At 39.3% G+C, this 27,116-nt stretch overlaps 1 protein-coding gene across 3 annotated transcripts in view; it reads right to left on the reverse strand.

Annotated features, from left to right (window-relative positions):
- The window catches only part of WASL (WASP like actin nucleation promoting factor), a 72,986-nt gene extending 68,201 nt beyond the window's left edge, over positions 1 to 4,785 (reverse strand). The window contains exon 1 of one of the 3 annotated variants that reach the window (XM_072784415.1): positions 4,234 to 4,785. In XM_072784415.1, the coding sequence (XP_072640516.1) occupies positions 4,234 to 4,350 (117 nt within the window). In that variant the 5' untranslated portion in view covers positions 4,351 to 4,785. The remainder of the gene's footprint in view (positions 1 to 4,233) is intronic. The other 2 variants (XM_072784416.1, XM_072784417.1) reach the window with 2 other exon arrangements.
- Positions 4,786 to 27,116: the final 22,331 nt, after the last annotated feature.

Below are 27,116 nucleotides of genomic sequence, written 5' to 3' on the forward strand. Positions count from 1 at the left end.
TTTTTTTTTTTTCTCAAGCCTTAATTTCTTTTTCAGGACTATATATATTTAACTCCACTTGACAAGTTGGCCTATACTCTATAGAAAATTAAGTTAAATCACAGTACATGAAAAAACAACAGAACTACAAAATAAGACCTGATAAATCTTGTTTTTAACTCTTCTTTATTGTCCTAAGAAAATACTACCAGCTAATGAATTACATCAGAACTATTTAAGTACAAAATACATATTTATTACATACAACTTTAATTGAAACCTCAACTTTCACTAAATCTATTTTTTTAAAGATTTATTTATTTACTTATTTATGATAGACATAGAAAAAGAAAGAGAGAGAGAGAGAGAGAGAGAGGCAGGGATCCCCAATAAATATATTTTTTATAACTGTGGCAAAATAGATTTAAGATTCATCTCTTGGGAACCCTGGGTGGCGCAGCGGTTTAGCGCCTGCCTTTGGCCCAGGGCATAATCCTGGAGACCCGGGATCGAATCCCACGTCGGGCTCCCGGTGCATGGAGCCTGCTTCTCCCTCTGCCTGTGTCTCTGCCTCTCTCTCTCTCTCTCTCTCTCTCTGTGTGACTATCATAAAAAAATAAAAATTTTAAAAAATTTTTTAAAAAAATAAAAAAAAAGATTCATCTCTTCCATGAAACCAATCACCAACCTAGAGTAATATACAAGCATATTTCCATCTAGTAAAGTATGTATGCTTCTGCCTACTTTTTCTGCTGGTGGTTTTACCTTTCTTTGACCTAATTCTCTTCCCTCACCCACTCACTAAACCTAAGGGGAATGAAATCCTGCTAAAGGCTAATTGTCCTGGAATTCCTATCAACAGTGCCTTAATTTAGGCCTTCATATCTTATGTGCACTGTTGTGAAATTACTTGATCTCCTTTGTCTCCACTCTTACAACCCTCAATCCACCTTCTATAGTGCCTTCATCTTTCTCCAAAACTTTCTAAAAGTTGTATCTGATCTTGAGCACTAACTAGTGCAATACTTCCTCAACTGTATCTCTTATACCTATGAAATATACACTGATATCTTAATGGGTTAGAGAAAGTCTGTACTAAAAAAACAAAACAAACAAACAAAAAAAACCTTTGTTTTAGTTTAACCTTAACTCACAAAATATACACCTAAGATTGAAGGGAAACATATAAACATTTCAAATGTGTTTCAAGACTACCCTATCAGAAAACAGTAAACTTCAGTTACCTTCATATATGCTAAAGTCTCCTGTTAATAAGCTTGCTAAAAATAGAAATGCCCAAGTTCCAACTCAAACCCACTGAATATTATCTAGGAATTCGGGCTAGCAATATTTGTAATCTCCACAATGTTTCTAATGCATATCTAAGTTTGAGAACCCAAGCAGATACCTTCGTTGCTCCATAACTACTTGTAGGCCCCCGACTTTCCAAGCTATTTCATTCCTCTCATCATAATCTTAAATATTCAGGTATCACCCATCCTAAAACACTTCTCATCCTCTCTCAATCTCCTAAACTTTTGTGAAAAATAGCAACATCCATATATTTAACATAAAGTCCTTCTAATCCACAAAATTAGCCCATAATATCCCTATTTTAGAAATACGAAAACCAATTCTACTACAGGAAGTAAAACAAAAAGAAAAACAAAAGAAAAACTTGTCCTAAGTGACCAAATGAGTTGGAACTCTGGCAGGCTGACTACAAAGCCAAGATGTTTTACATTGTGACGTGCAGCCTCTTACACATTACTCTGAAGCACTTACTCATCAGTTTACATATTTGTTTCCCTTTTTAGACCTAGTAAGTTCCTTGAGGGTAGGCATCAACCCTGATTTTGACCTCAACATTTAGTTACTCAATATTGTTGAGTCAAAGAAGGAATGCAGCTCCTCCAGAACTGGGACTGCAACTATTTGTTTCATTTCTTGAACTCTTAGGGCTCTGAATATACTTCTGTCCTAACAAATTCCGGTCGACTTGTAAATGTTATTGCTGATGTTTTTAATGAGATAATGTATTTCACTATAATTTTAAACTACAAAAAGCGGCATAGTCAGCAAAGAAAAAAAGGATTTTTCAAAACAAAATAGTCTTTACTCTCAAGTAACTGGAGACTTCAAATATTAATCTTCACAACAATTTCATACCACAAGAGTGTATGAAATGCCAAATTCAAAAGGTAAAGGTGATTAATAATAGATGACATAAAGATACTGAGCACTGAATACTGATGGCTTATTCAGCAATCCACTTATGCTAACCAGAAAGCAAGGCTATCTTTCTCAATCACAGTATTCTCTCACATCTTTCATTTTTCTGAAACCAGTAAACATTACAGGTAAGCATAGAGCAATTAGTCAGTGTACTAGTGTTTGAATATAATGTCCTTCCTGCCTAAGCTTAATGTGTCTGGTATGTAAAACGTAAAACAACTATTTCCTTTCTGATACAGATCATATAGCAAATGAAACTAAAACAAAAAAATTTTAATTTTTTTTTCATTTGCAGATATTGTAACAGTTTAAAGAGCTGGAGATTTTCCTAAATCGAAAATATACAAAAATTAGTGCTGCTTTAAGAATCTCACACACTAATTATACCAAGTTTTGGTGGGGAAAAAAAAAAAAAAAGAACTGATTATTCCTTTTGCACCATTTTTTGAAATAAATCAATAACAAGTAAGAAAAAAAACCCTTCTAAAACAACATGATGTAGTGGAAACTACAGCAGACTAGGCATCCAAAGTCCTGGCTTTCTAGTTCTGGTTACCTACTAAACTGCTGTGTGACTTGGGGTTCACTGGCTCAGTTTTCTCATTTGTTCAAAAGCGAGGGAGGGAGGGGACACGGACACACACGACAGTTGTCTTTAAAACTGTTGCCCAAAATTTTGATTTTAAGCCAGTCCTCTTATTTCATTCTTCTAATCAGTAAAATACCAGGCCCGTCTGAATTGAAGGTAATGATTCAATCTCCAAGAGGATACAAAAAGGCTGACTCCTATAAAGTTAACAATTAACCCATAGAGTAACTTTCCAGAAATTGTCTATCCTAACTTCTTAAACAGATAGATGTAGCCTCGTTTGACATATTTAACACTACCAACAGAAGCTGTAAAATGGTACTGCTCTGTTGACATTTCAGTAGGGGTTTCCTGGTTTCCAGTGGCACATACTATGCAGGTGCTAAGACGCAAAGAGGGGAGACAGGGACCCAAACAGCATTTCAGCAAACTCGACTACAGTTCAACGGAGCCACAGCAGTAAGATGCAGCCAGACGAGGCCTACACCACAGAGCAGAACCTCCCCACCCCCAGAAGTGCCAGCAGCCAATGTAATGAATGCTTCCGTCAACAACACACATTCCCCTTCCCACAGCAGAACTGCTTGCTCCCAACCGGCCATCTGGGGTTGGAACAGGCCGCACAGCACCAACCTAAGAATCACTCTCAGGCCCCAAAAGGCCACGAACTACTAGAGACTGTGGTTCTCCTGCGCATGGTCGTGGGGAGAGCAGCACCTCCTCCCACCAATGAAGGGTTAAAAAAAAAAAAAAAAAAAATCAGTGGAGAGGAGAGCAGAAACCAGGCCTGGTGAGGCTGCTGGAGGAAAAAAAAAAAAAAAAAAAAACGCTGTTTCTCTGCAATGGGGGGCAGCAACATTCCCTGCCCTCATTCTGAACCGATGCAATCGACTTCATTTTCTCCTGGGAGCCTAAACGGGGATCAAAAACCCCCATTCTGGCCCGCTTCATTCATATCCGGGCTTCATTCCCCGATCTACCCACTTCTGAAACCTCTGCCATTGTGAAAGAAGGTAGCCTCCTCCCCACCCCCAGATCAAGCGGCAGGAGGTGAAACAAGGGCCAGTACGGACGCCCGGTTTTTAAGATCCAGCAGCTCGTGCAGGAATAAAATCTCCTCTTGGCCTGAGAGCAAAGTTTGAGCCAGCAGCAAGGGCGCAGACCTGGGCCCGGCCAGGAGGGGTTCCAGGGCGGGCCTGCGGAGGTGACACTTCCCTGCTCACGGTCAGCTTCGGGAGGCGGGGGGCGGCGGCGGCGGCGGCGCCGGCCCGCACCGCCCGCACCCGCCGCGCCGGGCTGGCTGGAGGCCTGGCGGCGGCCGGACCCTCCCCGCGCCGCTCCCGCCTTCGTCCCCGCTCCCGCTTCCCGGCCCTCGTGCCCGGGCCCGTGAGGTATCGTCGGGGATGGCGACGCGGGTCTCGGCCACTGACCACACATTTCTTGCCGAGGAAGGTGAAGAGGGACTCATTCTCCTGCGGGGTGAGCAGCAAGGACCCCACGTTGGTGACCCTCCGCGGCGGCGGCGGCTGCTGCTGGCCCGAGCTCATGGTTTCGCCGGCGGGGCTGAGCGTCCGGGGCCGTCTCCGGCGAGCAGGCGAGCGCTCTCTCCCCTCTCGGTGACAGGGGTGGGAGGAGGGGAATCAGAGGCGCAGCATCTCGCAGCTCCTCGGGCGCGGGGAGGAGGAGGAGGAGGAGGCCGCGGGAAGGAGGAGCCAACGACGGGCCGCGCAAAGAAAGGGAAGCTCCCGGCTCCCGCCCGGCGAGTCCCAGGCCGGATGGTCGTTGACCTCGTACTCCAGCGACTGCGCTAAACTCCCAACTCCTCCTCCAACCCTCCTGCGGCGGCGGCGGCGGCGGCAGCGGCGGTGGTGGCGGCAGCACAATCCAACATGGCTGCGGGGGCGGACGAGACCACAGGACGCAGGACGCGGGGGAGCGCGCCGGAAACGCGCGGCTGCGGGCCGGGCCCGGGAGAAGCGCCCCCCCCCCCCACGCCGCGGCCGGCCCACCGCGCCGGCCCAGGCCCCGCCCACTTCCGGCCGGGGCGCGGGCTGCGAGGCGCGGGCGCGTGGGCGGGGGCGGGGATCGCGCGTGCGGGCCCCTGCTCCCGTGCTGGTTTCTGCGGGGCTTGGGCCGGGCGGCCGCCGTCTGCCAAAAACAGAAGTGGCCCGCGCGAGTTCTGCGGACGCACACCTTGGCGAAGCGTTTGTGCGGCCCCAGGTCCCCCTTCCCCGGAATGGCTCTTATTTGGGGGGCGCAGAAGCCGGACGTTCTTACTGCAGGTCAAAAGGATCTGGAGACGGAAGACGGGAAAGTGACGCGCTCCCCTGTGCTCCTGGGTCGGAGCTGCAGGTGCCGGGGGTTTCTCAAACTTTGTGCAAACTTCAGCAGTGGGTGTAGAGGAACACACAGGCCTCTCTCCCGGAGTTGTGAAAGAGCTTGCTGATGGATGTTAACAAAAACCAAACGCACTTAGAATTTTCTACCGCTCGCCTGGAGTGTTGCGTGGGATGAGTGTATTGAGAACATTTAAATTCAGGCTCTTTTCTCTGAAGTGCCCTGAACACGTTTTTCCCCATCTTGAAAATTGGAAAATATTCTCCCCCCCCCACCTTCTCATCTTTCTATTCCTATTTAATAAAGGTGTAGTATAGAGATAACTAAACCTACTTCTAAGTAGTAAAATTTACCCGGAAAGCATACGTGAAATACCTGATGGACGGTGGTTACTCAAACATTACTTGCTCTATAGTCCTTATCTTCCCTTTGCCTATGGTTTGCTTCCCTTCCCTTAGCTAAGGATCAAAAGTGGAGTTGAAATGTGTATTTTTTATCTTTGTGCTATCTAAGCATGAAATTTCAAAAAACTGTAGCATTTAGAACTCTCTGTATTTCTTCAAATGTATAGTGGTAAATTGGGGGCATAATTTCTTAGCAGAATTTCTACTTAGGCTATATAGGATGCCGCATGGACGATATATGTACTATTATGTGAAAATTACAAAACTTAAAAACTATAAATCTAGAGACAATCATTTGTTCCTAATACTATCTTTATAATATTAAATACTATTTTATCATATTATGTTTTTTCTTTCTTTCTTTCTTTCTTTCTTTCTTTCTTTCTTTCTTTCTTTCTTTCTTTCTTTCTTTCTTTTCTTATGATTTTATTTATTTGTTCATAACAGACACAGAGAGAGAGAGGCAGAGACACAGGCAGAGGGAGAAGCAGGCTCCATGCAGGGAGCCCGACGTGGGACTCGATCCCGGGTCTCCAGGATCACACCCCCGGCTGAAGGCCGCGCTAAAGCACTGAGCCACCGGGGCTGCACCATATTATATTTTCTAAGTTTTTTTTTTTTTTTTTTTATGATAGTCACAGAGAGAGAAAGAGAGGCAGAGGCACAGGCAGAGGGAGAAGCAGGCTCCATGCACCGGGAGCCCGACGTGGGATTCGATCCCGGGTCTCCAGGATCGCGCCCTGGGCCAAAGGTAGGCGCTAAACCGCTGCGCCACCCAGGGATCCCCCTATTTTCTAATACTAATTTTGTTCGTTAGTAAAAACTGAAAGGCAGCGATTTTTATGCTAGTATGCTAGCTTTTGAAAGCTTATAAACAACCCAACTATTTTGAAGATGGGAGACACATGGAAGAGGGCTACAGGAAAAAGCAGGCAGCATGGGAGGCTAGTTGAAGGGACAGCAGCTGTGAGCTAACTATTGGGTTCCAATCATTTACAACCTCTTGTTAGCTTAGACTATGTATTGTTTCCATTGCTTTTTTTTTTTTCTTTCAGGAGATATTAAATGGCTTATCTATTTCTAGGTGCAGTTTTCTATTTGCCCCTGTCTTTTTTGTTTAAAAATTATAACCACCATAGACTTTTTTCTCAAGCCCAAATCATTTCTTTAACTTGGACTCAAAATTTGAAATATATTTTGTGCACAAAATTGCAACCTAAGTTCTTATTTTTTACCCCTTTGTTGTTATTTTTGCTTTTCTTTGGCCTTTTTCCAACACCCTGTTCTTAAATGTGGAAAATGTTACCGTGAACATTACGTTGGAAATATGACTTCCTTATTCTTAGGAGCATGTGAGCAAGCAACATTTGGGGTTTTCCCTTCTTACCGTGCATACAAGGATTTTATTTTCCCATGTTCATCCCCATACCAAGCAGTAGCAGTTTGATTTGTTTCAAAGTTTTAGCAAGTCTCTTGTTTCATTCTTGATAGCATATCCTCTATTTGGCAGAACGCAAGACATCTTTCTCTCTGTTTTCTTTGGCAAGTTATTTTCTTATCTCAAATTCTTTTTATCCAGTTTGAGAGATTGGATTTGGTCCAGGAAATAAGAAGGATTCTATTTCCCTTCCATTAAGTATCTTGAAATTTATAAGCTAGGTTAAGAAGACTGTAAGGATTTTATCTTCTTATATGTATAAAATGCATATGCTATATTAAAATGTCTATGAAGATAAGTAAGAATAAGGCAGTTCTTAAATTTAATTTCTTCCATTTGACTTTCCGGCCGAAAATCTATTCTACTTTTATTTTCTTCTTTTTTGCTATGACCCTTTAAGGAAAAGTCCTCATTTTAACAGAAAACATTAGGGTAGCTTATTTATGGAAATGAGGGCATAATTTCAGAAGTATTCCCTGCCATTATCATTATACTTTGCAAATTTCTCTTTTGTTAATCCACTTTTCTTCACAAATATCACTGTTTACATACTGTTACAAGTCCTTTGAAACACTCTGTTCTCCTTACTAATGTTAATAATTTAAAATGTAGTGACACCCATCATTGCAGAGGAATGTGGAGGTAGCCACACACAGGAATCAATTGCATTGAGCAGCCATTGTAGCTATAATTACCAGTACTGACTAGCTGCTTTACTTGGCAGAATGGAGTTTAGAGACAGAACCCCAGCCAACCTGGATACTGCAGGGGTGATGAATGTGATTTCTACCATGCAACCTCCAAGTTCCTTGGGTTTAAAATGCTCACGTTGTCTATGTTTAAGTAAATGTTGTTTATAACAATGTTTAAGAGAATTTGTCCTAGTACTTTCTCTCATTAAATGTTGCATGTTTTGTTTTTCACCAACTAAAATCTTAAAAAGCAAGCTAGCAAACTATTTTCCCTTCCCTCTTCCTTTTATTTTTATTTTTAGAGAGGGAGCAGGTAGGAGGGACACAGGGAGATGGAGAGAGAATCTTAAGCAGGTTCCATACCCAGCACACAGCCCCACACATGGCTCAAATGTCAACCCTGAGATCATGACTCCAGGCAAAATCAAGAGGCAGACACTAACTGAGCCACCCAGGCATCCTCCCCTCTTTCTCTTAAATTCATTTTGTGTCTAAGCCTCTCTGGAGCTTACCTTTTTAAGAAATAAATTTTATTTATAATTCTGATTTCTTACTGATGTTAGTAGAAAATATTCATGTTAGCAAACTACAGTGATAGTCACTACCACTATATGGCATAATCTCCAGATACCTTTATTGAAGAAATTATTTAAACATCCAAGTATGTTATAGTTCCCAGCGTGCTGCTTACTGGCTTTTTTCACCACTGCTCTTTAAAGTTAATGAATATTCAGTGGTTCTCAGTTTAATTATTTCAGACAAGAAGGGGAAAACATTGGTTCCTTTATTTAAATGTACTCGATATCGATCTACCTTGATTGAATTAGTAGACACATTGGATACTTGTGATGCCGTGTATCCCCATTACCTCATTAAAATTATCCAGGTAAAGGATACAGTCTTCTCTATCATGTAATGTGTTGTTGTTGTTATACTGATTTTCTATTTCAATAATTTTTGTGTTTTTATCACTCTTCTACTTCAGGCTTCATAATTACTAGTTCTCTTCCCATTTCAGAGTGGAAGTCTAGGCTTGTATATTTTTTTAATGAGATAATTGTTTCATGTCTTCCAGATTCTTTAACGACTCTAAAATCCCTCTCTGTACTATTTTCTAGGTAACCAAATGTATCAGGAATCGATTAGATGTATTTCTGTTGTTTTTATTAATCAGAGACCTCTCTCCCGGAGGCTTCCCCCATCCTATGGGAATCTAGACTGTTGCGCTCTCTCTCTCTCTCTCTCTCTTTTTTAAAGATTTTATTTATTTATTAGAGCACGAACAAGGAGAGGAGGGGCAGAGGGGCAGAGAGAGGCAGACTCCCGCTGAGCAGGGAGCCCAGTGTGGGGCTGGATTCCAGGACCCTGAGATCATGACCCCAGCCAAAGGCAGACGCTCACCTGACTGAGCCACCCGGGTGCCCTGTTACTCTCTTGACTGCATACATGGTTGTTATCTGAGATTTCCCGTCAACCCTTTTATGTGTTGGGCCCTCTGTTTCTGGATCCTACATCATCTACATTGGTTTAATTCCCTTATTTTGGTAGTGTACATCCATTAGTGGTTTCCCTAGGAAAAAAAGTAGTAGAAAGTAAAATTTTGGACACCTTGCATGTCAGATAATGTCTTATTCTAATCTCACCCTTGACTGACAGTTTAACAGGTTATAGGTTTCAGAATGAAAATCAGTTTTCTTCAAAATTTGAAGGTATTATTCCATTGGTTTCTTATGTTCAACATTGCCAGACATATGTGGTGTTATTCTGATTCTGATCCTTGGTGCGTGATTTTTTATTATCTCCAGAAGCTTTAGAATCTTCTCTTTGCTCATGGAATTTTGAAATTTGATGTTGTATATTCGTGGCTTTTTAAAATATATACATTCCTTGTACTAGGTATTCCAAAGGCTTTTTCTATCTAAAAACTCATGTTCTTTGGTACTAAAAATTTTTCTTATGTTACTTTCTCATCATTTTCTACACAGTTTTTCTCTTCTCTTTCGGAATACCTGTTGGTCAAACATTAAACTTCCTAGTGCATTCCTTACACAACTAGAAACTACACATAAATTTCACTCTAGAATTGAACTCCAGTGAACTCTCACCTGTCATCATCTCTGGACACAGACACCATAAATCCACTTTTAACATTGGGAACAAGAAACTAGAATCTCTTCTAAGTTTCTAAAAGCCATATATTTCTTTTCTTTCTTTTTTTAAAGCTCTATATTTCTGCTGCCACCTTTGCCAGAGTGGATTCCTTGTGCCACCCTTTCTTTGTGCTTTCAAATCACATGGATTTGTCTGTTTAGAGAAAAGTCTCATACCTGTGCCCTAGCTGCAAGAGAGACTGAGATGTCAGGTTGAACTTTAGGGATCTGCAGATTCATAAGGTCAAAAAGTCCCTAAATATAGGAAGAATATTTGTAGGCACTTATGAGCAAGTTGGTTCGGTTGGAGAGAAAGTGGCAATAGACAGAACTTTAGGATGCTGGATGACTAGAGAGAAGGTCTTTTTATTTTATTTATTTATTTATTTTTAAAGATTTTATTTATTCATGAGAGACACAGAGAGAGTCAGAGACACAGGCAGAGGGAGAAGCAGGCTCCATGCAGGGAGCCCGATATGGGACTCAATCCGGGGACTCTAGGAGAGAAGGTCTTTTTAAAGACAAAACAATAATATCAAATATAAGCTGTATTTGCTTTCTAATTTTATGAAGGTGATAGCATTTGTATACTACATTACTTGCATATCACATACATGAAGAATCATAAAATCGTCTCTAGGAAATAAGCAGTCCTCCTCATTCCTTTTTTTTCTTTAATAAGAATTAGCAATGCCCCTGGCCTCCCTCCCCCTGCCCATGCAAGTTAACTAGGTTTGTCCTTAGAAAGTTAGTCATGGCTAATTGGATTGGTACACTAAGATTATTCACTTTGATGTCATTTATCTATGAATAGATGCTTAGCCAGTCCATTAAAGAAAACTGTCGTGTGTCATCTTAATATATCATAATATGCTATCAAAGCCAGTGATATACAAATTTTCTATTTGGTAAATATAATTACTTTGTAAATGTATGTCTCCTCCGTTATTAGCCTGAAGGCTCTCTGAAAGCTGGAATTGTGTCTTATTTATCTTGTTATTTTCTTATTCTTAATATTGAACCTATATAGTATTAAATGTGTATTCTTAGATCAAATGATCACCTCTGACTCAAAAAACAAGATATGAATATTTCTCATAAGGTACAAAGATATACATGCTCTGAAATCAAGACAAAAAAAACTTACTGACTTGTCCAAACTCTTCCAGACAGTACTAATCATATAGTATTCAAAGAGTATCTAGAAAGAAAATACAATACACAGAAATCTGCATACAACCTAGTGGGAGCAGGGAGAGGGATTGTAACTTGCAATAGACAGGGGTGGCCCTCACTGTAGGTGGCACAGCAAAGTAATTCAAGTCCAGAGCATGAAGTGTTTTTTTTTTTTTTTTTTTCCTGAGCAGTATCCAGGGGCCTAGTTTGGAGAAATGTGGGATCTGTTTTTAGGGATTTCTAGGAATAATAGATTTTAGCATGAATCAATTGCCAGAAATCAAGATCTGACTTGGTCTGGGAAAGCAACACTGAAAGCAAGTCTAGTACCCAGGTGTATTAAAAACTGAAGTAAGGGGACACCTCAGTGGTTCAGTGGTTGAGCGTCTGCCTTCAGCTCAGGGTGCGATCTTGGGGTTCCTGGGATCAAGTCCCATATCAGGCTCCCCACAGGGAGCCTGCTTCTCCCTCTGCCTATGTCTCTGCCTCTCTCTGTGTCTCTCATGAATAAATAAATAAAATCTTAAAAAAAAAAAAAAAAAAAAAAGAAGTACAAGGACCAGGACAAAAAGTCAGACTGGCCATCCTTAGGAATTAGGAGAGATAGACTAGTAGTTCTCAAAATGTGGTTCCTCCAACCAGTGGCAAAAGAATCACCTGGGAACTTGTTGTAAATACAAATTCTCGGGCCCCATTCTTGAGTTAGAAATTGAATCAGAAACAATGGGGGCAGAACCCATGAGTCTATATTTTAAAAAGCCCTTCTGGAGATTATCAAGAGGACATCAAGGGAGTTAAATTTACTACCACCACCAACTACCTTCCTCCCCCTCCTCATCATATAAGGTATACAGAATTCTACACACTGTATCTGAATCCCATTCCTTTTTGGGGAGGGAACTATAAAAACCACTGGGGTTTATTCTTGTCAGTTTAAGGCCTAGATAATATAGTATCTGTAGGCACAATGTCTTCATTGTTCACATCTGGCAAAATAGCTGCTAGGGCAAATGGATTAGCTATTCCAATCTGAGTACTAATATTAACTGGCCAGGTAATCTTAGTAAAGTCACTTCTGTATGCTTCCATTTCTGATTTCTGAAATGAAAGGAATGAATTGATGGTTGCTAAGGTCCTTTGCAGCTTAAAATTATATAATCAGTCCCATATTTTTTGGAATGAAAAGATATCCAGTATTTTTTTTAAATGGGAAAAAAGGCAACGCATTAGAGAACATAAGCAATACTATTTTTTTCGTTACTGCAAATGCCCTTTGGTGGCATAAAAATGAATATATAAGTCTTACAATAAGCCCACCTCTATTGCAAGAGGGGCTGGTAAGAATTTCAATCCCCTAAGGATAACAATCCTATTTCTAATTATCACAGCAAAAAGGAATGGGTAATTGGTGACTATGGTTTCATGGAAATGTCACTCTAATATGTATCATTTATATTCAAAACTAGATTGTATAAAACTTGATAATTGCTAAATCAGTCATGCTTCTCAATTTCCCATGACTGGGAGTTAATAATAGTTTTTTGGTTTTTTTTTTTTTTTTTAGTAGATGAGAAAAACATTGAAGAGTCAAGAATTTAGCCAGAGTTAATGGTTATATTATAATAAATGCCTTATTCCATGTTTGGAAATCTTTCAGCTCAAATCATTGTGTTAGAGGACCTTAGCAATTATATAGTTCAAATTCCTCTTTGATCTATGCCTAAAAACGGAAAAAGCAAAAAAGTGTAAGAATATGTAGATATATTTGGTTTGCTACATAGCAATAGCTGTTGATTAAATTTATCTAAAAATTCCATTGAAATGCAGCATAATATAATGAAAATAACGTAGAAATTATAGTCTGACCTCTATTGATGACCAACTCTGCAATAGTCAAATTGATTTCACTGTACCTCATTTTTCTCATCTGTAAAATGGAAATAATACCTATCCATGGGATTGTGGTAGGGAGTAAAATTGAAATTATGAGTATAACAGCACCTGCTACCAACGTGGCCTTTAATTGTTGCTCAGAAAATGTAGCTATTACTACTAGACAGAACTAAAGTTCTATATAAAAAAATAAAAATAAAATAAAATTCTATATAAACATGCATAACCTGAAAACCCTATAGCATGTAGATCAAATTTTAAAACATTTCCCTGCTATTTTCTCAATTCTCAAATTTCTCATCTAAGAAAAATATTTTGCCAATCTCATCAAGAAGTACAAATTTGCCATTTGTTTTAAGATTGAATCCTTAAATCTTAATATTAGATTACTAATTATATCTTATTATTTAAATCATTACTATCTTCCTCCAGAATCTATTTGTCCTTCTGTAGAGGTTTAAAAATTCCTATAATTACTGCTTGTATTATACCGGGTTTCCTAGAAGCAGAGTCTGAGATAGGGATTCAGGCACGCATGATTTATGGAGGGACTGTTCTTTGGGAAGCACTCAGTAACAAAATGAAGGAAGCTTCAAGGGGAAAGAGAAATAAGTCTGGCCTTAGCCTCATCCGGAGGATGAGGCTCTGAAGTATAAATACTGCACAGAAATGTCACCTTGAGGCAAGAGGATCAGCCTTTTGTGGGTCACATATTTACACACCCAGCCATTGGCTTTGGGAGGAGGGAGCAGTTTAGGTGGTGATGTCCACTAGCCAAAAGCAATGTCACGTCTCTGGAGAAGAGAAGCAACTGTGAGTTGTTAGCACTTTCGACACTGGGAGCTGGATGCATGGATTGGTCAAGGGGATGGGGGAGGTAGGCCAACACTATCGTTCCTTCCTGGAAGGTTTCTAAATCCATGATTTGTCCTTTGCACTCACAGCATGCTGATTAATCATTTCTAGATTTTTATCAGCTGAAATCTAGTTCATGTTCTACAGCCAGGTCATGGGCCTTGGCACCCAGAGGGGGCACTTTTTGCTAATTCCTACAAAAGCACTGAATAGGCTAGTGACAGCGCTTGAAGCATAAGCTGCAAGTGAAGGGCCTCAGTATAGACTGCTCGGCAGGGCCAGAAAGGCAATACTAACAAATAAACGTTTAAGGAAAAAAAAATAATACCTAGATACAAATTTTCCTTTCATCAAAGCCCAATAACTGCTTTTCTCGTTTGAGAAAGCACTTAATCTTGATTTCATCACTTAATCTTGATTTCACGTGTTACCAGTGAAATGCAATCATTTCTTAGTCTCTAAAGCATCTGGAGGTTTATATTTTGTTTGGGTTAGACTCTTGCCTTTGGCTCTAACTCTGGAGTATTGTGAGACTTCAGAAAAACTTTGGCAATCAAAAACCCACAGAGGGGCACCTGGATGGCTCAGTTGGTTAAGCATCTACCTTAACCTCGGGTCACAATCTCGGGGTCCTGAAATTGAGCCCCATGGTCAGCTCCCTGCTCACTGGGGAGTCTGCTTCTCCTTCTTCTTCTCCTCCTCCCCACAATCCCCAACATGTGCTCTCTTTCTCAAATAAATAAAATGAAGAAAAAAGATAGCGATGCTCATATTAGTCGTGGTCTAACTAAGGAATCATAAATGAAGTATTTAAGACAGAATACATTTAACCAGGATATTGTTTCCACAGGTGCTAGGAATGCTGAGAAACCAAAGAGGGAAGAGTAGAAACAGAGATTAGCAGAAAGAGAAAGTCACTAGAATTTCCTCTCAGGGGGAACCAGAGATACCTGGCGTTAGCTGGATCCTCAGCTGGTCTACTCAGTGGAAGCTCTCTACTGTCAGAGACCATCTCCAGAAAAGAAGGGGAGAAATTTCTTGACTTCTCTCTTTCTCTAGTCCTCCAGTCCTGAAAGGGCCTGAACCTAGCTGGAAATCAGCTGATTTGGAATTGAACCTCTGTAGGAGTCACCTCATTACAATAAGAACAGAACAGAGGAAGGGTGATAAAATTGGTTTGATAGCAAATTCTTAAAGACAGGTATGATATTATTTGCTAAAATAACCTTAGAAAGTTGTATGTAGCCTCCTAAGTTCCCAGTCCCTATGTCTCTCTCAGAGATAGCAGGATATGTATATATTTCCAAATTCATTTTCTCTTGACTGGATTTTTCTCATTCAGAGTTTCTACTCATTACTAGCTTTTATTTATTTTTTTTAAGATTTTTATTTATTTACTCATGAGAGACACAGAGAAGAGAGAGGCAGAGACACTAGCAGAGAAGCAGGCTTTCCGCAGGGAGGCCAATGTGGGACTTGATCCCAGGACCCCAAGATCATGCCCTGAGCCAAAGGCAGACACTCAACCACTGAGCCACTCAGGCGTCTCTCATTACTAGCTTTTAAATAATTTACTGACAATCAGATTCCACATAATATCTTTACTCTTCCATTTTCCTATAGCACATACCTGTTCTACAAAAGCTAATGTCCATACTGTCAAGTAGTGGTAGCCATGTTTATATTTTGTGACCTTGCCCTTAGAGAGTCAAATATAAGGTCTAAGACCCTCCTGAACATAGAAAATTGGACCAGGGCTGAACACCTAATCTCAGCTGGGCCAATCGAATTTGTTTCCTGAGATCTGGGAATGATATGTTCTAGATGCTAGCGCATGGTAACTGCATCAACTGAAGAATGCAAGGAATGTGTGGTAGCCATTTTCTGCTGGAATTTTCAGAGAGAAATTAAAATGAAGCAGACTTACAGAAAGAAGCAAAGATGGGAGCTCATGTGACCCCCAGACAGGGAGATCCAAGAAGAGTAGCCTGTATCGCTGCTAGCAGTCTAGTTCCTAGCTGCGGCCCAGTAGGGCTTCTACTCTTGGATACTGAAGATACCCATTATCCTATATAAATGCCTCTTTTTTGCCTTATTCCAGGGAAGGGGGAGGTACTATTACCTGTGACTAAAAGATCCTTGCTAAAGCTAACATTTTAACTAATTTAAACAAGGTAGTTTAAAAATTAAGTTACATATTTTGTTTCTCATATTTCCTTTTCTTCTCCTTTAGGATAGTTAGGAAAATATACACAGTGGAATACTGTTGTTGTTTTTTTTTTAATACTATATTTATTTGAGAGAGAGAGAATGCACGTGGGGAGGGGCAGAGGGGGAGAGAGAGAAAGGAGAAGTAGACTCCCTGCTGAGCAGGTAGCCCGATGCAGATGCAGGGCTCCATCCCAGAACCAGGAGATCATGACCTGAACTGAAAGCAGATGCTTAACTAACTGAGCCACCCAGGCGCCCCACTGGTACTTTTTTTTTTTCATCTGGATGCTCTTCATACTAAAGCTATTGTATGTTTGTTTATGTTATATTCAGTTAGACTGGGACTTGGAACCAATGAAAGAGGAAAGCTCGAATAAGCATCAAAACTGACGTAGTATGTTGATTCGGTTCCTACATAATGATGGTATCTACATGCATGCACATTATAATGTTCTGATACTCATAAGGAAAAAAGAATGTGTCACCCTGTCACAATATCCTGTTTTAATGAAGGCTCACACAACATCCTAATCTTCCACAGACTCTCTAAGCACCATTGGATTTACTGAGTCATAAGAGACAAATTGGCAGACCACTTAACCTCAGGCTGAACTTACTGGAGAGCCTTCTTTTTACTTTTTACTTTTTACTTCTTTTTACTTTTTGGCTCCACTCTATAATAGCAGTTTGCAAACATTGGATTAATACATTGAAATAAGGCATTCAATTATATCTACTGACATAGCCATCCAAAGAAGTCCACCAAGCCTCATTTTTTTACTGGAAAGACATGTTAGGAATGGCAACATGTCCTTTATTTTGAAGATGTTTTTACATGTCCTCCTGAAACATCCCTATGGTATCAGACTTTTGTATTTGGTGATATTCACTTCCCCATCACATCTGACCAAGGCACCTAGAATACTTGCAACCTCCTGATCTACAGGTCAGTTTCAGTGTGATACTATGTTATCCAGTGAACTAACACAATATCAGGTGGAACGGGAACATGATCCCGGAGATCTAGCCTATGTTTGAGAAATAAACTGATCTGTGAGCCTCACAATATCCCTCCAATAAATTCCCTTTTGCTTTAGTTATTCAGGGTGAGTTTCTTCTTTGGACCTAGAAAGCCTAGATGGTTCTAAAATTTCTATCATAAATTTGGTTGCAGGTAACATATCATCAGGGAAGCTGGGTTACTTGGAATTGGTTTTCTGGCTATGATGGGGCAAGAGGCAGTGAACCTGTCATTCATATTTTAAGTTGGGAAATTAGTAGTGAAACAGCATAACATTACTGCCTATGGTTATTACAACCTAGAATCTATCAAGATTCTAGAAAGCTCTAGAGCAGAGGTCAGCAAACTATGGCCGGAGCTCCATCTGGCCTGCTGCCTGTTTTTATAAATAAAGCTTTATCAGAACATAGCCATGCTCATTCTTTTAAGTATTGCCTGTGACTGCTTTCATGCTACAATAGCAGAGCTGAGTAGTTGCAACAGAAACCTGTATAACCCACAAAGCCTCAAATATTTACTGTTTAGCCATGTATAGAAAAAGTTTGTTAACCCTGATCTAGGTAATTAAGTAATTTTTTGTCATCAAATAATAAAGGTATGAATAATTCAGTAACTGAGATAGCATTGAATAAATTAACCAGGGAGAATGACAAGCTTTAGTTTATAAATTTCTGCCTCAGAGCATAGCCTGATACTTGGGGACATTCAGTGATAATTCTGAAAAACATCTATCTTGGACTGATAGGACTATAAGACTGAGATAGCCACAAGTGAAGTTCATAATTTTATCCAGGGTTGCTGAACTAATGACTTACGGATTAGAGTATCTTAAATACTTTTTATTTTATTTTATTTTATTTTATTTTATTTATTTTATTTTATTTTATTTTTTTTTTTTATTTTATTTATTCATGAGAGACAGAAAGAGAGGGAGAGAGAGGCAGAGACACAGGCAGAGGGAGAAGCGGGCTCCATGCAGGGAACCCAACGTGGGACTCGATCGTGGGTCTCCAGGTTCACGCCCTGGGCTGAAGGCGGCGCTAAACCGCTGAGCCACCAGGGCTGCCCCTTTGGAATTATATAGGGATGACCGTTAAAAATACAACAAAGAAACTCACTGCCTATTTTATTGTAAATTTATTATAAGAATCATTGAACTTAAGATGTTACACTTTTTTGTTTTTATAATAATAAAGACAGCTTGAATCTATCCTTCCAATGACAATAAAGGTAACACAATATGCATTATGTCTGGCATCTCTATGCTCAATGAAGCAACATTTTGCCCTTCCTAAAACCTTTTATTTGCTGTACTCTACACTGCTCTGTAAACTTGCTGCATCAATGATTCACCTTCTTTTCTATATTTTAAGTATTTTCTTCTTCATTGGCTTTCTCCAAACAACATACAAATATGCTCAAATATTTCTCAAATTAAAATTAAAACTACTCTGATTGCTACTATCCTCTATCTCTCCTTTTCTTTCTTTCTTTTTTTTTTTTTTTTAAGATTTTATTTCTTTATTCATGAGAGACACACAGAGAGAGGCAGAGACATTGGCAGAGGGAGAACCAGGTTCCCTGCGGGGAGCCCAATGCAAGACTCAATTCCAGGACCCTGGGATCATGACCTGAGTCAAAGGCAGATGCTAAACCACTGAGCCGCCCAGGTGCCCCTGTATCTCTCCTTTTCACAGTCAAGTTTCTAAAAAGGGTTCTGTTCATTCACTGTCCCTATTCTTTCCTTTCTACCCCTAACATTCCAGTGACTAAGTTCACCAGTGACTTAGTAACTACTAAATCCCTCCCAAATGTATTAGTTATGTGACATATTGGTAGAATCTGACATTTTCTCTTCTTTGTAGGCTCTCTATTGTTAGTCAATAATTATCTATCTCTCCCGCGAGTATGATCACTCACTTTATTTTCTCTGTGGGCTTTGCATCTTAAAAATATTGATCCAACCAGAGTTCTATCATTTTGCTTCTTTTCTTTGGCTTCAAATATAGTAGGAGTTCTAACATGATCTGATGAATAGATTAATTCTAATTTGTTCATCCTATTTGTCAGAATAACATAAGCAAGCATTTATTGAGCACTAATTACATGCCAGACACCTTACTGAGTGCTTTAAATACATTCTCATTTAATTTAATTCTTTCTTGGCTTATGGGAAATATTTTTAACATTGCTTTTCAGATTTAGACAACTTGAGGAAGTCAGTGAGAGAAAAATTGGATTCAAAGCTGGTTATTTTGACAGATAGCTTATACCCTTAACCGTGATACTTTTAATGCCCATGACTTTTTACTGTCATCTTTTTTTTTTTTAAGATTTTATTTATTTATTCATGAGAGACACAGAGAGAGGCAGAGACATAGGCAGAGGGAGGAGAAGCAGGCTCCATGAAGGAGCCCAATGTGGGACTTGATCTTGGAACTCCAGGATCACATCCTGAACCAAAGGCAGATGCTCAACCGCTGAGCCACCCAGGCATCCCTTTACTGTCATCTTTGTGATTCTTATATATCTCTCCAGACTTTTCTCCTGAGTCCCAGACCTGTAGCTTCAACTTACCAGCTCCTCCAAGTCACCATGCACAAATCTGAACTCATAATCTTTGCTACAAGTCTTTCCTCTTTAGGTGTTCCCTATCTTTGTGAATAGCACTGTCATATACTCTTCCCCAATCAGAAACTTCAAAATCATCTGCCCTTCTATCCCTCACACTGTCTCTGTCCTCTAAACTTCACTCACCATATCATGTCAATTTTACCTCCTTTAAGCTCTCTGTCCATCACCGCTTTCATCTCTCCTGCCTTTGCCCCAAATCAGGCCATTCATGACTGCCTTTATAGTCTCCCTGTGTTTAGCCTCACTGCCCTGCCCCCAATTCATCCTGCACATTATTGCCAGCAAGCACATAAGAAGCTCATCGTGCTACCCTCCCTATTAAAAATACTTCAGAGGTTCCTCATTGCTTACAGAGTAAGATTTAAGTTCCTTGCTCAGATGTCTGAGGCCCTTCAGTAGCTCTCTCTACCCACCTATTTGGCCTCCTGCTCTGATGGCTCCTCCTTCCCATCCTTCCTCCCTTTTTCCTCTCCCCACTCCTCCCTCTCTTCCTCCTCCCCTTACACCGCATGCTTCATTAGTATTACAATGGCCTAAACAGGCCACATTTCTTATACCTTATTCCCTCTGATTGGAATGTCCTCTCTCCTTTTCTTTGTTTGTGTGACCACCTTTCCTTCAACAACCAGGTCAAGTATTGACCACTTTTGTGAAGCCTTTACTGAATTTCCCAGGGTAGGTGTCCCTTGCTCCTCTGTGCCCAGTTGCAATTTGCATGCAATTCCACCATAGCTTAAAATGAATTAAACGTGTTTGTACTTACTTGTTTCCTCATTTGATTCTAAAGAGATGGATCCTGTATTTTTACATGCATATTGTAGATTTTTCTTATACATGCTTCCCCTACTGCCTGGCACAGAGTCTCAATAAATATTTCTTGATTAACAATTGACAATTTCATAAACAAAGAAAACAAAACTTTCTTTTGAAAATGACTCTTGGGACGCCTGGGTGATTCAGTGGTTGAGCATCTGCTTTTGGCTCAGAGGGATCCAGTCTGGGACTGGGATCCAGTCCAATATCTGGCTCCCCACAGGGAGCTTGTTTCTCCCTCTGCCTATTTCTCTGCCTCTCTCTGTGTGTCTTTTATGAGTAAATAAATAAAATCTTTAAAAAAAAAGAAAATGACTTTTAATGACCAAAACACATTCAATAATAGAACTAGATTGAGCAGGAATCATATATTTATATAATTTGAATATATTTCCACTGCAAAAAAATGCAACATCATAGACTTAGAAGCTAATCATTTTGAACATTTTATTCATCATTCAAAATATATATTAGTCAAAACACTTGTCAATGTCCAGAGAAAATTTTTGTATCTTATTTCTTTTGTATTAACAAAGTCACAAGTGGTAAATAAAGAAAATGAGTTGTCACTCTGAAGGTGAATAAAGATGATAACCAAGTGGTGATGCTGCCTAGATAGAACAATCTTCTTGCTTTCTAAGCAAGTTGGGGCAGGGGTAGGGAAGAAAGACCAGGTCCGTATAGGTAAAGAGAGAAATTGACAGTATACAATTGTCAGGGATAAATATGTTAGGCATTTTTGCAAGTCAAGGGTTTAAAACATAATCATTATGTGGAGAAATCACTGTTCTTAACATACGACAGTACTGGGTATCTGTTAATTCTATGGGGAACATGGTAAGAAAGGGACTTAAAGTCCTTTTCCCTAAATTTTGCCCTTGATACCCTTCTCAGTTTTCATAAATTTCTCAAAAGCAATAACTGCTAAAGAAATAGTTTGTCTTTTCAAAATTAATCCATTAGGTGGCAAATATTTATGTGGGTAGAAGAAAACATAACTTTTCAATATTGAAATGCTCAAAAACTAAGACTGAGAAGAATAACCACTTTTGCTGTTCCTCTTTCTGGAGTCAGCATTTCTTCAGCTAATTTGCTACCAAAATAGTGCAGGTCTTTATCTTCATCTTCATATTTCTTTAAACCAAGGCTACAACTGAAGCAAACAATATGCTCTTCCTGCTTCCTTAGTGTAGCAAAACATTGTTCCAAGGAGGTTTCTTCTCTGGGCATGCTCTGTCACTCTCTCCTGTGAGGTCAGGTTTCATTTTTTTATCATTCTCCTTTTCCTTTAGCTATTTTCATTTCCTTCCAAAGATATGTTTTCCAAGGCCAACTCCTGATATTTCTCTCATTTGCCTGTTGCTGTTGTTCCATGATATTATTCACTCTTTTTTCGACAAATGGGTTCTTAATTTTCTCACTCTCCAGTTCTTGTTCCTATAGTTCCTGGTTCACAGCATCTACTAAATTTGAATTAATAATAACTCCTATTCTGTTCTGAAAGACATTATGTTGATATTTTACCTATTATGAAAAGGATCCTAGTTGTAGTTGCTACAGAACTCTTCGTGTTACAAAAAGTCTTTTCTTTTTGTCATCAATAATAGTTGCCTCTGTTCTCTTGATTTTAAAGACATGTGAGTCTGCCCTTAATTAGAAATATAGGACATCAATACTCCAAAACCACCTCAGGCAGCAAAACCATAATTTTTTGCTACTCAGCTACTCTCAAACCCAGTAAGAAATGTGAAATTTAGAAAAGTTTTCAATGGAAATGCTCCCCATTGAAACCCCTAGGTAACCTAACTTTTATTTTGGCATGAAATTAGATCCCTGGAAGGCTACAGAGTTGTACCACATTAACTTAAACCACTTGTGGGATCAGAATACACTAAGTTATAGTTCCAAAAGCACTATGTTATAGTTTAAAAACTATTGACTTCAATAGAGGATTGTTATAACAAAAACTATTATGAATTCACTTTCATATTGATTATAAAATTATTGTTTGGGATGTTTTCCTTAAGTACTATGAGTTTAACAGGCTCTCTTTAAAAGTGCTTACTGAGAAATTTCATTTAGAATTTAGTTGCAGAAAATAGGCTCCCCAAAAGTGTTGACATAATTGCTCTTTTCTGATAATAGCTGTAAAATAATGTATTTCTACCCTATCCCCCAAAGCCCCACCTGCTCCACTCAGGCTAGTAGGATACTCAGAGGAAAATTTGATATCATATGAACACTCAGTGTTTTCAAAATTTCCAACATTTGCCTGATACCTTTGAGATGTTTGCCATCTCCTTACCCTCCCACAAGAATTTATAATCTCACTTTAATCAGATCTTCTTTTTTTCTTTTGCTTTAACAAATGTATTTTAAAAGAACACTTGGGTTTGATACACTAGCTATCACACTAAAATATTAAGCTGTTACAATAAAAAGTTACTCTATGCATCATGCTTAAAATCATCTCACACACTACTGGTGGTATAATTTTATCCATTGGAAAACATTGAACTGCTTTAACTTTTAGGATTGGCTTATTTTGGTTCTGATTTTCTATTAATAACCTCATTGTATATATTTTTTGCTGCCTCAAAATAACTTGCTAAAAGGGACCCAACTGCAAGTGATAGAATTCTAAGTGCAACGGGCTCATGCAAAAAAAAAAAAAAAAAAAAAAAAGAGAGAGAGAGAGAAAAGATTGGATTTATTGGTTCTCATAATTGAAAAGATCAAGACAGACTTCTTTTTTTTTTATTTTTTATTTTTTTTTTTAATTTTTATTTATTTATGATAGTTACAGAGAGAGAGAGAGGCAGAGACACAGGCAGAGGGAGAAGCAGGCTCCATGCACCGGGAGCCTGACGTGGGATTCGATCCCGGGTCTCCAGGATCGCGCCCTGGGCCAAAGGCAGGCACCAAACCGCTGCGCCACCCAGGGATCCCAAGACAGACTTCTTAAGGTGTAGGTGGATTTAGAGCTCATTGATGACGGTAGGTCCCAGCCCTTCATTCTCCACATTTCATCTTTATTCTATGTAGCTACAGTTCCTGGGCAGGTTCTATCCATGTGTTGGCTCACCGAAGCTCTAGGACTTAGCACCTACCGGCTTAGCAATTTAAGAAAATCTGCACTGCTCTTTTCCCCCAATCTGAGCAAAAGTCTTCAGTCTGTCTCTCATTGTCCCCATGGTCACATGTTCCTTACTTACCACTGTGGCATGCAGTGTGCAGTGTTCTAACAGGGAAAGGTTGGATCATGCACCTAGGGAGACGGATCAGTTCCACCCACACCACATATGCTTGTAGCAAGGTAGATAGTTTCTAAAGTAAAAGAGGGGTAGTGGTAAAAGAGCTGCTATGGACTCCATGTTTGTGTTGGCTTATCCCAAGAAACTTTAGAGCTAAAATGGCCTTGTAGAATATTTCCAAGATGATGTCAAAGAGTCACAGGATGTGACAAAAAGTCCATGATTTTGAGTGAGGTGGCTCTTTATATTTGGAGCAATCCCTTTAGAGGCCGGCAGCTGAAAGCTGTTGGCCAATAGCCCTTCCAGGAGCTGGGGTAACAAGTCCTCCTGAGATGGGGACCAGAGTGACTCATCACAATGTCCACCACAGTTAACCATCTCAAAGTTATAAGATGCAAATATCTGTCTACTTCATAATTTATATAGTCCTTTTGCAAATAATCTCATGGTGTATAACAGCTATCACAAAACCACAAGGGAATGAGATTTGAAGGGAAAAAGGTGACCATTTACTAATATAAGATAAAGTGACATAGGCAGATTTTTGGATTTCATAGACCAATGAAATTGCCCTTAAAAATTGAGATGACAAACATAAGGTTACCAGATTTTATATTTGCCAAGTAAGAATTTTTTTTTAATATGATCACTAAAGAAACAGTGTATTTTAAACTAAAAGTTAGGATGGACACAATACCAGAATAAAGGACTACTTAAGTTTAAATAAATATACCTTCATAAAAATGTACTGTATTGTTTTTTGTCTTATCATGGACAGGAGAAAAGTATGTCACCAATAGTGTGACTGTGAACTGGTATTAGGAATCATTACCATACATGACATAAAACAATCAGACAAAATGAACAACCAACTTCAGAAGTTCCATGTAGGATACCAGGAAAAACTTTGTAGGAAAGGTGACATTTAAATCTGGACAGTTCTGGAAAGCTATGTAGCATGATGAATCAGGGAAGAGGTTTCAAGTTAAGTGAAGAATGTAGGCAAAGACATGGAGATTGAAAAGATAGGGTGTAATCACATAATGAAATGTAGTAATCCTGCTCAGGAGGGACATTAGTCATATAGAAGAGTGTTGAGCAATGAAACTAAAGTATGTTGGGACTTGATTATTCAGTAAGCAATAGAGAAATATTAGAGGTTTTTGAGCTAGGAATGTACATGATTATATTTGTGCCTTAAGAAAAATAACTTCTTAGTAAATAGCTTTTATTCATGAAATATGCTTAAAATGGATTATATGGTGGAGATTCTGTGTCTTGTTATAAAGCTATTGTTGTAGTCGGCGAAAGGTAAAAGGAAGCCACAGATTAGGAATGTGGCATTGAGAATATTAAGAAGGAAATGGATGTGGAAATAGAATAGAAACGGAATCAACAGGATTTGGCCATGTATTGAATATAAGAGCCTAACGAGAAGGAAGAGAAAGATAGTGGGTAGTTCCATTAATGGAAAAATGAAAGTGGGCAAGAGACAGATTTTGAAAAAAGATAAAACGTTCAGTTGCAGGCATCATGAACTTAAATAATTTGCTTTAGGAAGAGTAGGCTGGAGAGAAAGTCTATTTCTAAAAATGCTTTTTCTTGTTTGCTATTATACTGTGAATTGTTTGGCTTCACCCAACAACTAAATAAAGGTAGTCTTTGCTGTGATATGAATCTTGTTCGTATCAGAACCATTTCCTCACTCCTCACTGAGATCAAATCTCAGTCAACATGGTACCATGCAAAATGAGAGCTGCCTGTAGGTAGATTTCAATAACTATATCAGGGTTGCTGTACCTCAGCACTTGGTGTTTTGAACTGGATAATTCTTTTCTTGGAGGGCTATCCTATACATATCTTTTGTATGATGTTTGGCAGCATCCATGTCCTCTACCCACTGAATGCCAGTAGCATCCTCCATTGTGACAGTCAAAAAATATTCCCAGATATTGCTAAATATTGCCTTCTGAGTAAAAATAGCCCTAATGGAGAACCACTGTGATACATGCACAAGTAGGTATAGATGTACAAATATAAATTGACCTTTATAGTGAGAGATGAACCTCCTTATTTTTGATCCATGTTGTAATTGATGGTAAAATGCCCAGTTGACAGTATGACGACCACTCCATGACAACATTTCTGTCCTCATTACGTCTACACAAAGACTAAACTTTGTTGAACGACCACTGATGAAATGTATTGAATTTATTGCTCATACTTCTGTGTCTTTACTCATGGATTCATCGGTATTTGCTCTAAAAAGGAGAGAAACCAATGTTTTTGAACATCAGGAGGATCTGTCAGCTGCTCCTCTCACAAACACTTCTACAGCCATTACTTATATTTGAAATTGTATTTGATTTCAGTCTACCCAAGTTGCTATTCTCTTTACCTCATCGTCCATGGATGTTTGTAATCCTGTATTTTTCCCCCATATAAATTCAAGAGTTAGGCTATAATGCTTCACCCTTCTGCTAGTATAGTAGTTGCAATTTAGAAACCTTTGGTTGTTATAATACTTTGGCATTTCTGTTATGGGTACTTTGTACGTGATACCAATTACTTGGATTTGGAGAGAAGTCGCTAAGACCAGAAGCAGAGTGGTTAGTAGGTACAATCCATGGTAACAGCAACATCCAGTTAGAGGTCAGGCAACAGTGGGTACCAACATCTAAAAGTGGGGCATCTCGATGGGTGGCAAGAACATAATCAGATATGTGATACTCTGACATCTAGATGCAGTTGCCATTTGAGAGGCTGATGCACAAATAATACACCTTCCAACCATTATAATGTTGTTTCTGGTACAAAATTTCGAACCCAGAGGCTGAAGTGGTGGAAATGAGCAACTAGGCAAAACAATGGGACTGAAACTAAGAATTTCAGTGGTTTGAACTATATGGTAAAAACTGTCATTTACGGAATGGTAAATGAAACCAGAAGTACGATATCTTTGGAACAAAATTATAGAAGATTGGCTTAAAACCAAGCTTAGCCTTATGAAAATTGTTCACTGCCTAAAATCAGAAGAAAGTGCCATGGGGTGGGCAGATCAAAGGGCCCAGAGGACTATCTATCAACTGATGACCCACAGAAGCTGATTAGCTGATATTACAGTTAAAAAACTAGATTAGACAGCAAGCTACACAACACCCATGAAAAAAGAATGAATTCCAACTATTGGTGACACACCATGATGTCTCCTAAGATTCACTGGTTGTCTTGATTTGGTTTTCTTTTTTTCTATGACATTAAAACCTATATTCTCTCAGTAAAATATTTTTATGATGGATTAAATCTATTCTTAACTATGGAAGCTACTGGACATCTTTAGTCTTTTTTCCTGATTCTTGCTTAGACTTATTCTTTGTTTCTTCAGATTTTATAATCAATTAAGAAGTTTTTGCTGTTAATAGAAAAAATGGCCCA

Source organism: Canis lupus, chromosome 18, assembly GCF_048164855.1.
Source record: "Canis lupus baileyi chromosome 18, mCanLup2.hap1, whole genome shotgun sequence".
Taxonomy (NCBI): Eukaryota; Metazoa; Chordata; class Mammalia; order Carnivora; family Canidae; genus Canis; species Canis lupus.